Source organism: Taudactylus pleione, unplaced genomic scaffold (genome assembly GCF_031769625.1).
Source record: "Taudactylus pleione unplaced genomic scaffold, aTauple2 ptg000206l, whole genome shotgun sequence".
Classification (NCBI taxonomy): domain Eukaryota; kingdom Metazoa; phylum Chordata; class Amphibia; order Anura; family Myobatrachidae; genus Taudactylus; species Taudactylus pleione.
This window is the reverse complement of record NW_028284608.1, coordinates 8,146,790-8,164,551: the sequence shown is the minus strand read 5'-3', so window position 1 is coordinate 8,164,551 and position 17,762 is coordinate 8,146,790. Positions and strand designations below refer to the sequence as shown.

The window sequence follows — 17,762 nt, the reverse complement described above, 5'->3', positions numbered from 1 at the left end:
GGTATGTAACACAGGACAGCAGCAGTAGGCTGAGTGTGCGATGTAATACAGGACAGCAGCAGTAGGCTGAATGTGGGATGTAACACAGGACGGTATCCAGTCTTTAGGTCTACATTGTCTAGATAGACAGTGTTTAGGTAGACAACGGAAGATAGGCAGGCAATAGATAGACAGGGACTGAAGGTCGACAGGGTCTGAAGGTCGACACACTAAAGGTCGACTGGTAACAAGGTCGACAGGTACTGAAGGTTGACAGGCAATAGGTCGACAGGGACTGAAGGTCGACAGGCAATAGGTCGACAGGGTCAGAAGGTCGACACACATAGTCGACATGTAAATGGTCGACACTCGTATAGTCGACATGCGAATGGACAACACATAGTCACCATGTGAATGGTCGACACTCATAAGGTCGACATGCAGATGGTCGTCACATGCCGACACATAGTCAACATACGAATGCTTGACACATGTCAACACATAGTTGACATGTGAATGGTCGACACAGTCGACATGCTAATGGTCGACTGGTGAATGGTCGACACAGTCAACATGTAAATATTCGCCACAGGCCGACACTCATATAGTCGACGTGAAAATGATCGACACATGTCTTTGTTTGTTTTTTTGCCCTAATCTTTATTCCTAACCCTCCTCTTTATGCCTAACCCAAAGTGCCTAACCCTAACCGTCGGGGTAAGTGCCTAACCCCAACCGTCGGGGTAAGTGCCTAACCCTAACCCTGACACTGGCCCTAAAAAAAAAAAAAGTGTCGACCATTTGAATATATGAGTGTCGACCTACTGCCTGTCGACCTTGTTACTAGTCGACCCGCCGGAGTAGTCCCTAACCGTTGGAGTAAGTGCCTAACCTTAAAAAAAAAAAAAAGTGTCAACCTTTTGACTATATAAGTGTCAACCTACTGCCCGTCGAACTTCATACCTGTCGACCTTGTTACTAGTCAGAGTAAGTGTCTAACCCTGACACTAACCCTAAAAAAAAAAATGTGTCGACCATTTGACTATATGAGTGTCGTCCTTCATACCTGTCGACCTTGTTACCAGTTGACCTTTAGTGTGTCGACATTTAGTGTGTCGACCTTCTGCATGACGACCTTCATACCTGGCAACCTTGTTACCAGTCGACCTTTAGTGTGTCGACCTTCTGACCCTGTCGACCTATTGCCTGCGACCTTTAGTACCTGTCAACCTATTGCTGGTTGACCTTCTGTACCTGTTGACCTATTGCCTGTCAACCTTGTTACCAGTCGACCTTTAGTGTGTCGACCTTCAGACCCTGTCGACCTTCAGTCCCTGTCTATCTATTGCCTGTCTATCTTCCCTTGTCTACCTAATCACTGTCTATCTAGAAATTGTAGACCCACTGAACCATACCCCACAGCACAGCGGCAGTAGGCTGAGTGTGGGATGTGAGACAGGACAGCAGCAGTAGGCTGAGTGTGGGATGTAACTTAGTACAGCAGCAGTAGGCTGAGTGTGGGATTTAACACAGGACAGCAGCAGTAGGCTGAGTGTGGGATGTAACACAGGACAGCAGCAGTAGGCTGAGTGTGGGATGTAACACAGGACAGCAGCAGTAGGCTGAGTGTGGGATGTAACACAGGACAGCAGCAGTAGGCTGGGTATGGGATGTAACACAGGACAGCAGCAGTAGGCTGGGTATGGGATGTAACACAGGACAGCAGCAGTAGGCTTTTGCAGTGTGGTGCATTTTCCTGCTGAAAGAGGTCACTGCCATCAGGGAATACCGTTGCCATGATGTTGTACTTGGTCTGCAACAATGTTTATGTAGGTGGTACGTATCAAAGTATCATCCACATGAATGCCAGAATGCCGGGACCCACGGTTTCCCAGAAGAACATTACCCAGAGCATCACACTGCCTTCTTCCATAGTGCATCCTGGTGCCATCTCCTACCCAGTTAAACGAGTCACACACACCCGGCCATCCACATGATGTAAAAGAAAACATGATTCATCAGACCAGACCACCTTCTTCCACTGCTCCATGGTCTAGTTCTGTGCCCATTGTAGGCACTTTTGGCAGTGGACAGGGGCAGGCTGGGCTCTCTGACCAGTCTGTGGCTACGCAGCCCCATACTCAGCGAGCTGCAATGCACTGTGTGTCCTAACACCTTTCTGTCATAGCCAGCAATAATTTTTCAGCAATTTGTGCTACAGTAGCTCCTCTGTTGGCTAGGACCAGATGGGCTAGCCTTCACTCCCCACGTACATTAATGAGCCTTGGGCAGGGCCGGATTAAGAGAGGGAGGGGGGGGTGACAGGGGTGGTCGTCCCTGGGCCCCCACACATGGAGGGGCCCCCACACAGGGTCGGTGTGACCCTGCCGGGAACAGGTGTCCAGTGGAACCTGTTCCCGGATTGAGGCTCACTGCCGCGATCCGCTGTTACCTTATGCAGCGGCACAGTCAGTACCGCTGCATACAGCGCAGAGCGGCTCCCGAGTTATCTCACCGGCGCCATGTGACACATTACATCCGCGACGCTGAAGAGAGGAGCAGCTTTGCCGGGAGGTCACGCCGTTACTCAGGTAAGTCTGCGGCGGAGCAGTAGGAGGGCGGTAGGCTTAGAGGGAAGGGGGGGCTCTGTGTGGCTTGAAGGGGGCCCCCACAATTTAGTTGCCCTGGGGCCCCCACCAGCCTTAATTTGGCCCTGGCCTTGGGCACCCATGAACCTGTCGCCAGTGTACTCGTTGTCCTTCCTTGTACCACTTTTTTAGGTACCAACCACTGCATACTGGTAACACCTCACAAGACCTGCCGCCTTGGAGATGCTCTGACCCATACAATATGTGATGGCTAGTATTGTTAAAGTTGCCCAGATTCTGACGCTTGCCTATTTTTCCTTCAAATTCAAGAACTGATTGTTCACTTGCTGCCTAATATATTGCACCCCTTGACAGGCACCATTGTACTGAGATAATCAATGTTATTCACTTCACCTGTAAGTGGTTTAAAAAGTTATGGCTGATCGGTGTGTGATTTTATGCTACCAGACATACATCCAACTTGCATCTGGCCCTGCTGGTGTCTTTATTGTACTCACCTAAACAGTATAGGCAAAATAATGATTGTATTATTGCTATATAATGTTGTAGTAATAGTCTGGTTTCAGGCTGTGCCATTTATCTATAGGACTTATTTAAAAACGTGTCAAAGAGAATAATTAGAAAATCAGATATCAGTTTATGGTATTATAGTGTAATCTGACTAATGGGAGCTGAATAATTAATATTAGATACATCACGTGTTTCACTTGCACTAGTGAAGGAAATAAGCCCAGCATCATAGCACCTTTAGTTGGTGCAAAACTATAATCTCATCATACTCTGCTAGCCTACTGAATTAACTATACGTGTGCGCCATATTAACATTACTTCCCTTGTGTTTGTACAGTATTTACTCTGTTAAAGGAACAGTCTGTTTCTCTGTTTTGTATATTTGGAAAAAAAACAATATTTGTTTTAATAATGTTAAAGTAAATACCAAATCAGTTATTCAAGTTGTGAGGTCTGGCTTATGTTACACAGGAGTAAAAAGGAAATGAAAATATTTCATCATGGCATATACAGTATTACCCATATTTACAAAGGAACACTGCACAATCATGAACATTACACCTCGGGATATAGTGTATGTTTCCACTGGTAACAATACATTGTCTGTTTATTCAGAAGCTGGAATATCCTCATCCAAAGGTAACGTCAGACTGTGTGTAGGAAGGATAATTGCACTGTTCAAACAATAATATATTGTAGTAGGTCTGAATGGGGAATCTGTGCACTGTGGCATATTGTGAAAGGTTCTCTCACACAGGAAGGAATAGGCTTCTATCACATCCCCAAATGCAGGTATAGTAACTCTGTCATAGGATAATTATAAGATCTACAGGGGTGACCTGGTCATATTTATCCCTGAGCGTAAATGAGGAACATAGGATGTCAGCAATATTTGATATATGTTAACAGTAATAGGGAAATGTGAGCAGCCCGCCATGTCTTCCCCTATAATAATCATAGTTATAACTATTGTATCTACTGAAGCTTTAAGATGTACTTTAATCAAATCAATATCCTCTTAAACGCATAGGGCCTGATTCAGACCCAGTCGCTAGATGCGTACGCTTGCTCCCAGCGTATGCAAATTCGGCTAAATGACGGCATGGAAGGCGATCGCACGGCAAGGCATAAGCACGCCCACAATGTCTTGGCGTGCGATCACAGCGTGTCTTAAGACGCCCACTAGCTCACGTCATCTCCAGGAAGTGTCTTCAACCATTGGTACATCGAGGACCATCGGAAGCAAACGCAGCGCTTGTGATTGACTCTACCCTACCGCAAGCACTGAGAGCACTACAGTGTAAAAAACAACCAAGTGACGTGTACGATGACGCATCTTTGCTAATTATGCACGCCCGTAAAACTCCATTTTGACAGCCAGACACGCCTGCGGTTGCAGCACCACTCCCCCGTTCACAAGCACCTTCCCCTGTTACCACCCACAAACGGCGCTATTTGTCACTCAAAGTAGCGGCCAGTCTGTATACTACAAGCGTACGGTTCCCTATCACAGTGACTGGCTTGCGCACGTGCACTGCGACTTATATGCAGACGAGCGACTATCGGCCATAGCGAGCGTCCGCAGCTTAGCGACCGGGTCTGAATCAGGCCCATATTTTGATAGCAAAGCCTCCTCCTCATGAATAGCAGAACACAGGGATCCCGATGACGGGACCCATGACAATCAGGGTGTACTCTTCACCACCCTCCCAACAATAATACAGACACAGACAAGGACCTAATAATAACTTACCATTTCTTCCGCCCGTATTCCTTTATCATATGGAGCTGCAGTAACTGTATAAGAGGTGAATAAAAGACAATTAGTAATGCGGGATATCTTATCCTATCACATCACAGATCGCATCTCCACATGACTGTTACCTTTTCCCATAGCTATAAAAGCACTGATTATAGTCATCTGTTATTTATAAAGCACCATTATAGTACTCAGCGCTGTGCACTGCCAGGATCCTGATACAAACAAATCATAGAAGGTAAAGATGAAGCAGATGGTAAAGATGGCCTTCTTCAATCAATGTAACTTTAACCCTCTGTTGTGGATATTGGATTGTTTTAAGTTGTATTTTGGAAACTGAACAGCTTAATAACTATTTTAAAACATTTAAAGCTCAGAAAATACAATTCTGATGTCTGGACAATATAAATACCATGACAACACAATGGCCGCAGAATAATAATATTTCCACCCTTCATCTGTTTTATATGTATGTAGGGTAAGTGGCCTGCCAGCAATTATTCACAGTACAACGGGCAACATCTGTGCACTTTTCCATGACCAGTCATGTAATTGTAATGAGAACATTGGTAATGTGAATACACGGCCCTTAGGCCTGACCGGCGAGATGTTACATAATCCGGCAGCTGGGAGCATTCCTGGTGTTTCTTTCCTAACAAATCCTGACATCCCCTTTTACACTGTACTCCTTAGTGTAATGTTATGGGCAGATATTTTATGTTTATATTTTCTGCTTTCAGCCTTCAGTTACATTTATCTAGGGATCCTGGTTTTTATTATTATTATTGTGGAACCAGAAATCACCATCCAAACAGAACTGTCGTCATCTGTTGCAGCCAAGTACCCTTTGATGTACATTGTGTTAAACCTGTATGTTGATCCTCCCTTAAAACCTTACTGACTGCATCAATTCTACCTATTCGGTCTCAGAAAGACAGACGGCCTGATTCAGCAAGGATCACTATCCTGCTTATACGCACGCAACGCAGTTGCTAATATCAGCGGTGATATGTAAATGTTTGCAAGCGCATTGCGATCTCAGCCTGACATAAGGACGCCCACTTCCCCTTACTCACGTATGTATACTTTGGCAACATTGCAAAATAATCGGTAACCAGAGCTGGCCCTAGCCAATTCGGTGCCGTAGGCAAAATTTTGGCTGATGCCCCCTAGCATGTATTTATATATATATTCCACCAGCCCCATTCCCCCAGACCTAGTGAGTGTCTCAGCCCCATTCCCTTAGACCCAGTGTGTCTCTCGGCACCATTTCCCGCTGCCTCTTACCTTGGCTGCTTCTTCTCCGCGGCTCCTCTCGATCCTCTCCTTCCAGCAGCCCGGCCCCTTGTTATGACACGGCGCGCATGACGTCACACGCGCCGTGTCATAACAAGGGGCCGCGCCGCGCTGGGTGGCTGTTATGTTGGTGGAGCCGGAGTGGCCGAAGCGGGTCCGCTCCAACTCCAACCATTGAAATAATGGGGACCGGGTCGGCGTGCAGTGGTGCTGTCGGATGCAGGCGGCCACGGGCCCCTGCACCACAGCGGGCTCCGGTGCAAGGCACTGGCTTCACCGCCGCTAGTTCCGCCCCTGTCCTGTAGCCAGCAGCGGCGTGTGGGAGGCAGCGGCAGAGCCTTGAATGCCCCTAGGCATTCAAGTCGCCCCTAGGCATTAGCTTACTATGCCTATGCCTAGGGCCGGCTCTGTCGGTAACATCGAGCAACATCGGACCCATACGCACAATTAAGGCAGGGTCAGACCTCACCCAGGAATTACTAACTTCAGCACACGCTATGAGGCCTCAGGCTGCGTTTTGTATCACAGTGGCTAATTTATGCACGCCCATGCAACGCCGTCCCAACGCACTGGCACGCCTGCGTTCGCCCAACCCCCCCCCCATCACCACCCACAAACGGAACTTCCTGTCAATAACTCTGCGATGGGTCCGCGTGGTCACTGTGAGTGCAATCTCGATTGCAGTGTCTGGTTTGCGCACTGCGATGCATACCCATGCGCAGTGCGAAATAATCGCCCGATTGCGTGCGTATAAGCAACTGCGTTCCTTGCTGAATCAGGCCCAGAATCAAGTAACATATTTAGCAATTCATAGCAAATAAAATCACAATTACATATTATATAACAAGACTTAAATGTTTTCTAAAGGGTGTCTGCTGACAATACCCAACTACAGTAACTGCAGGTATTGGAACAGACATCGCAGTAGCATACTTGCCTACCCTCCCGATTTGGTCGGGAGCCTCCCGAAAATCGGGTGCCGCTCCCAACCTCCCGGGATGGCAGGCAAGTCTCCCGGCTGCCGCCGACCCCTCTTGTCCCACCACCGACCCCTCCTGTCCCACCGCAAGTCTCCCGGCAGCGAAGGGGGGCGGAGACGCGATTCGCGTCATTTTGGCACCGCCCCCCGCTTCACACTGCCTGTAATATCGGCAGTGTGTAGCGGGGGCGGGGCCAAATGATGCGCTCGCGTGGCTCAGCCCCCGCCCCACCCGCAAAAACTTCTCATCTTGCCGGCCCCGCCTCCATCTGCTGGCCACGCCCCCCCAGTAATGCCGATCTCACTGCTCCCTCCCGGAAGGGGTAGCCAGATAGTCGGCATGTATGCGCAGTAGGGATGGAATTGCCAAAATTTGAGTAGAGTCCCAGCAATGCCACTTTATCCTGCCGAGCCCCGCAATGGCAGGGAGTGGGGGCGCCTCTTCTGAGCGTTTGCAGCCCAGTGCATGCACCCACTACACTGCACATGCACTTGCATAGAAGAGTGCTGAGGTTTCAAGGGGAGTGGGGGTTGGCAGCATCAGGGGCACCAAAGCAGCTTCACTCTCCACAGTTCCACCACAGCACCCCACACACTGGGGGGAGATTCCAAGATGGGCGCATCAGCATCCATACCATATGGTCATGTCAGCCTACTAGCTGATGCAAGTATCCGCACGTGTATGGTGATATCTGCGCTCCGGCATGCAGAGGACCAGGCCGCCCACTGTTTCTCCATCCACCGTCACAGCCGTCATCATTAGCATCGAGATTTTCGCCATACTTGACTACATTTGCCCTCTCTCCTCTGGGAGAAGCCCAGAGGAGAGATGCACCTGACTAAAGGTGGCGGCTGGGCCCAGTGCTATACGTCACCAGGCCCACCTCCTCATGGGGATTACCGCAAATGGCAGGTCGATCGAGAGGGAACGGGGCCACATCGAAATGGCCCCACCTCCTCCCCGTTTATCCACAATTCACACCATTATCCTCCCCATAGTGCCCACTTTGCTAGAAAGAGGGCAGGATGTGGGGGGGCGTCTACTCTTCCAGGGGTCTATCCACAAATTCGGTAGTCTCCCACAACTTTCAGTAGAGTAAGCAAGTGGTATGTTTTGCGCCCATTCCATACTGGATGCAGAAGAGATGTCTGAAACAGGCATCCCATCTCCGTCCACGCTCTACGATCAAGCACGCGGCTTATAACCTCAGGTCATTCCCGTAATACTCACATAGATCAGTTCCACGCTGCCCAGTTACTGCCCAGAAATGCCCATTCATGGAAAGAATGGTTTGTTTGTCCACGCTTGCCATCTCTGTAGCGCGTGCAGCGCCCACGCAGCAGGCGATTGCTTTCTACAGCACATGCGCAGTATCCATATCTGTCCACATCTCCATTTGCTTCCAACTGTGAATCAGGCCCATTATACTAATTTTCATTGCAGAGTAATAAATACCGCAGCCCAACCAATAACAATGAATGCAAATATGCACCAGATAAAAACCTCTAATATATATATATATTTAAAAAAAAAAAATATATGAAAAGGGACAAAATCCTTATATTTCACTCTGTAAGCTGTGATTTTTTAATGAGCTTCAGAAGCTAAATCAGAATGTTCTTCTGTTCAGTGAGTGTTGGCCTCCGTGACGCTGCTGCTACGCCTTACACAGAGACGTGCCGCAGGAATTCATCTTCATCTGGATTAAAAATAGCTGAGCGTTCCGTTCTAACACTGAACACTTTGATAATAGTGACTTCTGTTCCCGACCAGCGCACACAATTAATGAGCAATCTAAGCTTTATCAGCACCGCATAAAAATCTAAACTCAGTTTTAAATGATGTAGAGCTGCTGTATTTCAACTCTCTGATGTCATACTTCCTGCTCTCTCTATATGTTACCAATTATATAGTAGTCATGGAAACTTTATATTTATTGGAATCTTTTTGCATAAACCTCTCCCCCATTTTGCAAATGAGAACTTTGGCGCTGATATAGAGATGGATGCAGTACAGATATTTACGAAGGTGAGAGATGTTTTGCTGCTAAAGTGATGGCAAAAAGGGGGAAGTGTTAGGGGAGTGTTTCATGGGCGTGTTAGGGGAGTGTCATGGGCGTGTTAGGGGAGGGTCATGGGCGTGTCAGGGGAGTGTCATGGGGAGTGCCATGGGCATGTTAGGGGAGTGTCTTGGGCAAGTTAGGGGAGTGTCATGGGCAAGTTAAGGGGAGTGTCATGGGCATTAGGGGAGTGTCATGGGCGTGTTAGGGGAGTGTCATGGGTGTGTCAGGGGAGTGTCATGGGCATGTCAGGGGAGTGTCATGGGTGTGTTAGGGGAGTGTCATGGGCATGTTACGGGAGTGTCATGGGCGTGTCTGGGAAAGCCCATGCATTCCCAATAGCAAATCCACTGCTTCAGAGGCCATAGTTAGTTGGATTTGAGGAGAGTAGCGAGTGTAGACCTTAGGCTACCGCAAATTTGATGGTGCGAGCGATGTTGCGTCGATGTTGGTGTGCTTACAAATATATATTAGAGATGAGAGTTTCTATTTTGGTTCGGATCTTCTGGCCAAGATCTTGGTACAGATGTCTGTGAAAGATGACGTTTTGCCTTGTTCTGAGAACCGAACTTGGCGGGAACATACGAGACAAAACCGAAATGCTCATCTCTCATATATATAATATATAATACCAAAATTGGGCTATTGATTGTAAGTATTAAGTGTACTTCTATAGAAAATCAACAGGCTTATCTGAAATAGTGGGAATCGTGGTGTAATCCTGTAATATAGCCCAGCACCAGGGACGGATTGGGGCTGTAGATCAGCCATGGCAGTCCATCCTGTGCATCTGCCTTAAGGGGGGGCGTGTGTAAGTTTCAAGGGGGTGTGCTGTGAGTCACAGGGGCCTGGCCTCGCGGCACGCCCCCGTCTGTTCCCAACCGAGCAGAGTGCACCGCCCCATCACTGACACCATGCCACCCCTTCCGCCTGAGCTCACATAGTGAGTCTGGCGGTGAGATTGGCAGTGGATACATCATCTTCATCTGTTCCAGAGAATTTGGGTGACATAGCCGCCTCATTAATATGCTGTCAAGTATTTATATTGTATGTGTTTTTAGGGCCTGATTCAGCAGCGATCGCAAATGCAACTACATACGCAGATTGAGCGATTGTTGGCCATTGCGCATGCATATAAACCGTACTGCACATGTGCTGCGATCGCACTGCGATTACGCACGCACAGAGGAATCCATTGCAGAGTGAGTGACAGGCTGTGAGCAATTGGGGGTGGTGACGGGGGAGTGGTTGGGAAAACGTAGGCGTGTCTGTCCATTTGAACGCCGTTGCTTGGGCGTGCATAAATTAGCCACTGCGATTGCACACGCACCATGAGAGCCCACTGCGTGCGAAGAGACATGCAGCGCAGCGGCAGGTCAGAGCTGTTGTGAATGTTGCATTAGTGGTCTGATGTGTGTCGATAGTACCGATGTTTACGCAGAGAGAGACAGTGGACGGATATGAGAAAGCAGCAGTGGGCGTCTTTATGCCGGCTGAGCTTTGGCAAGCATTAGCGTATTTTCGCAGCTGCATTGCGTGCGATGTCGCAGGTGCGAACCGTACTGAATCAGTTCCTTAATCTGATCTTTTCAAATGTAAAATATTTCATTTACTACACTACGAGATTCTCCTGGTTGTTTGGTGCTGGACTTTATTTCAGATTTGGTTAATAATAAACATAGTAGAAAAGGAGTCCTGAAAGAGGATTACACCACAATTCGCACTATTTCAGATAAGCCTGTTGACTTACAATTGAAGTACACATAATACTTACCATTAATAGCCCAATTTAATATTTTACATTGCATATATTTAGCACATTGAGGGTTTGTTGTATATAGATGAAGAAAAGCCGGTACTCACTCCCTAACAGAGTAATAGCTTCCCGGGTGCCTTCTGCGGGAAACGGTGCATGCAGCAGATGTTGTACAGCGGCACTCACAGTATAGAATGGTGATGTACACATAATGCTATATCAATGTTTCAGTTTTATTTACAAAACTTTTGTCAAGATATATATATGTGTCAAGGTACATTACCATAGTCACACGCTGGGAGTCTTTAACCACAGTGCGATTGACAGGCAGGCAGCATTTGGGGGAGGCAGCAAGGAGTGTCGGCTAAAAATGGAGATGTGTCCTAACCGTTTCAGGGGTGTGTCGCATCCTGCGTCTACTATCCCGTATGCAGTAAATATGGCTCCAGCATCTCAGTTACAGCAGCCCTGCTAAGTGACCATAGACTCATGGTAAGCTGTAAGCATGAGGGTAAGCACATACTGTACCCTCTAAGCATTAGAGTAAGCACATACTGTACCCTGTAAGCATAACAGTAAGCATATACTGTGCCCTGTAGGCATAAGAGTAAGCATATACTGTACCCTGTAAGCATAAAGGTAAGCATATACTGTGCCCTGTAAGCATAAGAGTAAGCATATATTGTGCCCTGTAAGCATAAGAGTAAGCATGTACTGTACCCTCCCTGTATGCATAAAGGTAAGCATATACTGTACCCTGTAAGCATAACGGTAAGCATATACTGTGCCCTGTAAGCATAAGAGTAAGCATATACTGTGCCCTGTAAGCATAAGAGTAAGCATGTACTGTACCCTCCCTGTACGCATAAAGGTAAGCATATACTGTACCCTGTAAGCATAACAGTAAGCGTGTAATGTACCCTGTGAGCATAAGCACATACTGTACACTATAAGCATAAGAGTCAGGGCCGTAGCTAGGGAAGTGTGGCTGGTGCCATCGCACAGGGCACCACAGGTCAGGGGGCACTGTTTGGGCCTGTCAAATTTCTGTTTATTATCATTCTCACTTGTAGCTTCCTCTTATTTCATCCCCAGCATCTCCTGGCATCTCCTATCTCTTCCCTGGCCCTTCCCCATGAAGCCATGGCCCTTTTTGGGTGCATTATGTCCCTTTGAAAAATGAGGGGGCGCCAATGCTCTTTCTGGCACAGGGCACCAAAAAGTCTAGTTACGGCTCTGATAAGAGTAAGCACATACTGTACACTGTAAGCATAAGAGTAAGCATATACCGTACCCTGTAAGCATAAGCATATACTGTACACTATAAGCATAAGAGTAAGCACATACTGTACCCTGTAAGCATAAGCATATACTGTACCCTGTAAGCATACGGGTAGGCACATACTGTACCCTGTAAGCAAAAGGGTTAGCATATACTGTACCCTGTAAGCATATGGATTAGTATATACTGTACTCTGTACACATAAGGGTAAACAATACTGTACACTGTAAGCAGAAAGGTAAGCACATACTGTACATTGTAAGCATAAGAGTTAGCCTATACTGTATCCTGTAAGCATAAGGGTTAGTCTATACTATACATTGTAAGCATAAGGGTAAGCATATACTGTACCCTGTAAGCATAAGGGTTAGTCTATACTATACATTGTAAGCATAAGGGTAAGCATATACTGTACCCTGTTAGCATAAGGGTTAGCATAAACTGTCCCCATAACCATAAGGGTTAGTCTATACTATACACTGTAAGCATAAGGGTAAGTATATACTGTACCCGGTACGCATATGGGTAAGCATATACTGTACACTGCAAGCATAAGGGTAAGCACATACTGTACATTGTAAGCATAAGGGTAAGCATATACTGTACACTGTAAGCATAAGGTTTAGCATATACTATACCCTGTAAGCATAATGGTAAACAAATACTGTACACTGTAAGCATAAGGGTTAGCATATACTGTACCCTGTAAGCTTAAGGGTTAGCATATACTATACCCTGTAAGAATATGGGTTAGCATATACTGTATCCTGTAAGAATAAGGTTTAGCATATACTGTACCATGTAAGCATATGGGCTATAATATACGGTACCCTGGAAACATAAGGTGTAGCCTGTGAGCATAATTAAAAGTCTGTGCAAGCAATCATGCTTCTGGATACTGAGTTAATATGTATTTATTTTCTGCAATGGAGATAGTTTTTGATGAAGTTAACGCCTTGAAAGTTGTTTTCCAGTGTACTTTCTGTGGGATGCCTAAATTAGACCCTGAGTACTGAATTAGGGGCATTATTCAGTAGAGGACGGAGATGCTATTGCAGCTGCTAACATGGTAGCAGCTACAATAGCACTAATATGATAATGCATGCATTACTGATCTGAGTTGTGTCTTACGACGCATCATCGGATCATCTTCGTGTCCATCGGCCGGCTAAGTGACCCACAGGGCAGATGCACAAAAGAGGCCAGGAAATCTCCAGGAGATCCTGGCCTCTTCACTCCCCCCACAACATTGTCAGCTGCAGCTTAGACAGCTGAAGAGAAGAGGTGGTTTTCCAGAAGGCATTTAAATCTTGGATGCTGAGAGGGAGTCAATGCTAGGGAATTCCATTCTATTCAGTATTTGTCCTACACACCCACAATATATCATTGTAATGTTATTCAAAATACAGTATCTTTTTATTTTTTAAAGTGACTTACATCTGCATATACAACCTAATTATTATTATTATATTTTTTTAATAAATTGCATGAATATACTACTGTCTCACTTTTTACTGATTTGATTATGAGATACATAAAAAACAGTAGACAGACAGAAAGTAATTACCTCTGTTTACATAAATGGCATACATCAGTGCCGTAACAAGACTTTAATGCGCCCTATGCCAGTCCCGGCTCCTTTGCGCATGACACCATGATGTCGCACACATATGCCAGGGCAGTGCATGGAGCATCTTGAAAATGCTCTGTGCAGTGGTATGCACGGCAGGGTGCCTGTCTGTATAGCGTGCCAATGTTTGCAGTTTAGTGATTATTTGCTCCTGCGCATGCACAAAAAGTCCTGAAAACTGCAATTGTGCAGTTGCTCCTCTGAGTGTATTTGGAGTCTGCTATGGCATATGGAGGCACTGGCAATAAAACCAGTGAGGCACATGGGAAGTGGCCTGAAGTGTGCGCAAAAATTTCTGTCTCAGCGGCATGTTATTGAGATGAGAAGGAGAGTGTGGATGGTGGTGGCGATGGTGAAGTGTTTGGAACCACCAGAAGATTTGCAATTTCCATGTGCATTAAAAGTGGCCGTCTCAGGGCAGTGGTGTCACTGGGGTTGGTGGCACCCAGAGTGCTGTTCTCACCCTGTCAGACCTCCTATGGTCCTCACAAAATGGGAGTAACTTCGTGTCAATGTCACCACACCCCCTGATGCATGACATTTTGGGGGCATGCCTGCATCATGCTGTTCACTTGCACAGCGCTCTGGGAGCCGCTGGGCAGCCCCCTGCCTCTCTCCCCGGCACAGTGGATGATCCGCTGCTGCTCACTGTGAGACCATTCAAGAAGTTGGCTCCAAAATAGTGGCGCAGCTGTGCTATTTTGGTGTCACCCCCTCGGATGGTGTCACCCGGTGCAGTCCGCATCCCCCTAGTGATGCCACTGTCTCAGGGCTTGCACTGTCTGGCGCATACTAGTACACAAAACGCAGAAACTTGCATTTGCATCTTACCACCGCTGAGTCTCAGAAAAAAATTGCAACTGCGGCGGCATTAGTGTCCACCTATCAAGCTCACCCATTGTCCTAAAATAGTTTTTAGAAGATAAGCATGGAAAAATAAGCACAAATAAATATTGTGCAATGTGTATGGTATAAACTTATTAGTTTGATAAGAATTTCACCATGTTGGAGCAGTTTTCTTATATGTAGTGGTTATTGCAACTCAATACAATACAATGGCAATAGGATGAAATGTATAAAAAGTAATAATATATATGTACGTATACGTACACATACACTCTTTTCCTGATAGACACATTAGTATGGCATTCAGACTTATCATCATTCATTATTCAATAATCACTGCACACATTACAAAGTATTATTCTTTGGAGAGACAGACTGCAATGTGTAAAAGACTTGGCATTAATCCTTCGGTCTGTTGCCTGCTTTGTGCCCCATACCCTCATTTTTCATTGGTAAATGTCATTCAACAAGTTGCAATACAATATGTTTTGCCGCAGGGACAATACTGTAAATCATAAATGAAAATACCTGCATTGATCAATCACATTTTATATCATTCTCATAGAAATTAACTGCACTATTCAATACTTGGACTCTTAAAAAGGGAAAACAGAAAGGGTCTTATTATGCCAACCAATCATTCTAGTATGTATCTTAAAAATATGTCTTATAACTAAGAAATATTGAGTGCACATGGGTGCAAAAGGCTGTCAGTTAACAAATAAATGTGTCCACTTTTACTCACAGTTCTAAAATGATATATTTATTTATATATTTGCTATTTCTGTTGATTTATTTTTTTCATTACTGTTTTACAAATGTGTATCTGGTATAGATTAAGGCCCTTATTCAGAGGCAGTCGCAAGAAGTGATCGCTCTCTCTGAATGAGGGCGGCCGCTTCATTTTTGAAGTGCGGCCTCCTGGTCGTTAGTTAAGCTGTGGGTTACCACCCACAGCTTAATGACCGACCAGGTTGATGGCGATGGTGATCACCATCGCGACCATCGGGGCTTGCAATGAGACCCTAAGGTTGGGTCTCGGCAACCGCAAGTCCCAGGGAGCTTTCTGCGCTGATGGAGCAGGAAGCTCCCCACTGATATCACTGATGACGTCAGTGCAGCCGCTCACAAAACGGTAGGCGTTCTTTAAGGAATGCCTCCGTTTTGGAAACCACCCCCTGGCCCGCCTACAAAATGGGGCGAGCTGTCGATCAACATCGACAGCCACCCCTTTTGTAGTGAGTTCCGGAGCAAGAGTTTCTCTCTCGCTCCGGGGATTGCGCACGTGCAGTGCGGCTGCTGCACGTACGCAGGGCTACCCATCGACCAAGTTGCGAGCACGTCGGTGCTTGCGACTGGGTCTGAATGAGACCCTAAATTCTTGAAGCACAAAATAAGCAATGGATGTAGTTCTTCCCTTTGGTCACTAGATGTCCCTTACACTACTTAACAGCGGTAGTCTATACCTAACTAGTCTTTTAATTACTGCTACTCTTGCATACCTTAAATCCAACAGTCATTGGTGCACTACAGGTATTAAATTATTTGAGTTAACAGACTGATTACTCACATAAAGATCACACAGTGTCTTTACTATAGATCAAGCCGAACAAATGCAACCTAGTATAATATAGAACTATAAAACATAGATATTGGGTTATGCTCAACACACATATATGCGATGTACACATGCAAAATGCAAATATTAAAAATATGTTTAGAAACGTTGACATTCCCAATACACATCCACTTGCTTTAAACTTATGTAGGGCAAGAGTGCAGACTTTTAACTAGAGACATCCAGGGTGCAGATCCAGTAAATCATTCCCACCTCATTCACAATAAGCAACAGTTTCCTCAGCCTGAGTGATGCAGAAAACACTGGGCTAAAATTGTCAGAAAACAGCCTCCTGCTGAATTTTTTATGCTGCCTCACTGCAATAACAGCAGTGTAAACCCTTAATGCTGTAACTTAACAATGAGCAGCGCGTTTAAAATGCCATTCACAGCATCATTCACATGGAGAAAGGGGTTGAGGCACGTTTGTGATGTGTCTCTGTTTCTGAACTATGGGGTTCCGAATTCACAACAGTCAGCAGGCTGTGCTAAAAAACAAACAAAAAAAACACCTCCTAACACACGTCAAGCCTTCGCTAACACAGTAATATATATATATATATATATATATAAATATATATATATATATATTTATATATATATATTTATATATATATATATATATATATATATTTATATATATATATATATATATATATATATATATATATATATATATATATATATATATATATATATATATATATATATATATATAGCCTCGTATGTTCTGCTGATGGTGGCTGCACCCATTATTAAGCAGAGAGCTGTCCGTGGTGCTGAAAGCTGGATTCCCCAGTAACGTCCTGCTGTCCAAGGTACTGAATATATGTTCTGTGTCTGTGCTGCTTTCTAAGGTCTCCTGCGAGTCGCCAGCGGTCACTTACCTTCGAGAGTGCCCACCAAGAGGCTCAACAGTACGAAGGCGGGTGGCATCCTCCTTTTGACAATCCCCTGTCCTGTCTAAGTAGAATATACTGGGGCTTTTCCTCCCCTTTTAAACGACTTGTGGTAGCTCTTTATCTAGTTCTCTGCCTCCCTGTACAGTGCTGGGTGCTGGAGGTGATTCAGGGCTGAATCCAGCGCTTGTAATAACAGCTGCTGCCGAGCTTGGCTGTATTTAAAGGGAAGGTGTAGGCGTGGGAGGCTGTTCTCCTGCATGCTACACAGGCAAGCCAGTTATCCCCTATCTCCTTCCAGGCATCTGCGTCACGACGATCCCCCCAAAGAGACTATTTATGCTGAACTGTTCATCATTATGAATTATTGATCCCTGCGATGTGTTGTGCCGGAGATGTTAAAGATATAGGCGTGCAATGAAGGAAAAAAGGGAAATAGCACAACACTTTTGTTGGACCTATATGTTCCATGCTTTAGAAAATTCTTCACTTTCCTAGGAAGAAATGCAATTATTTTTCAGTGTTACATCTTTTCTGGTT

At 45.7% G+C, this 17,762-nt stretch overlaps 1 protein-coding gene across 1 annotated transcript in view; it reads right to left on the bottom strand.

Annotated features, from left to right (window-relative positions):
• CHGB (chromogranin B) overlaps positions 1-17,468 on the bottom strand; it is a 64,542-nt gene extending 47,074 nt beyond the window's left edge. The window contains exons 1-2 of the mRNA XM_088478075.1: positions 17,211-17,468; positions 4,852-4,895 (exon numbers count right to left, since the gene is read on the bottom strand). Coding sequence (XP_088334201.1) covers positions 4,852-4,895; positions 17,211-17,259 — 93 coding nt within the window. The 5' untranslated portion in view covers positions 17,260-17,468. The remainder of the gene's footprint in view (positions 1-4,851; positions 4,896-17,210) is intronic.
• Positions 17,469-17,762: the final 294 nt, after the last annotated feature.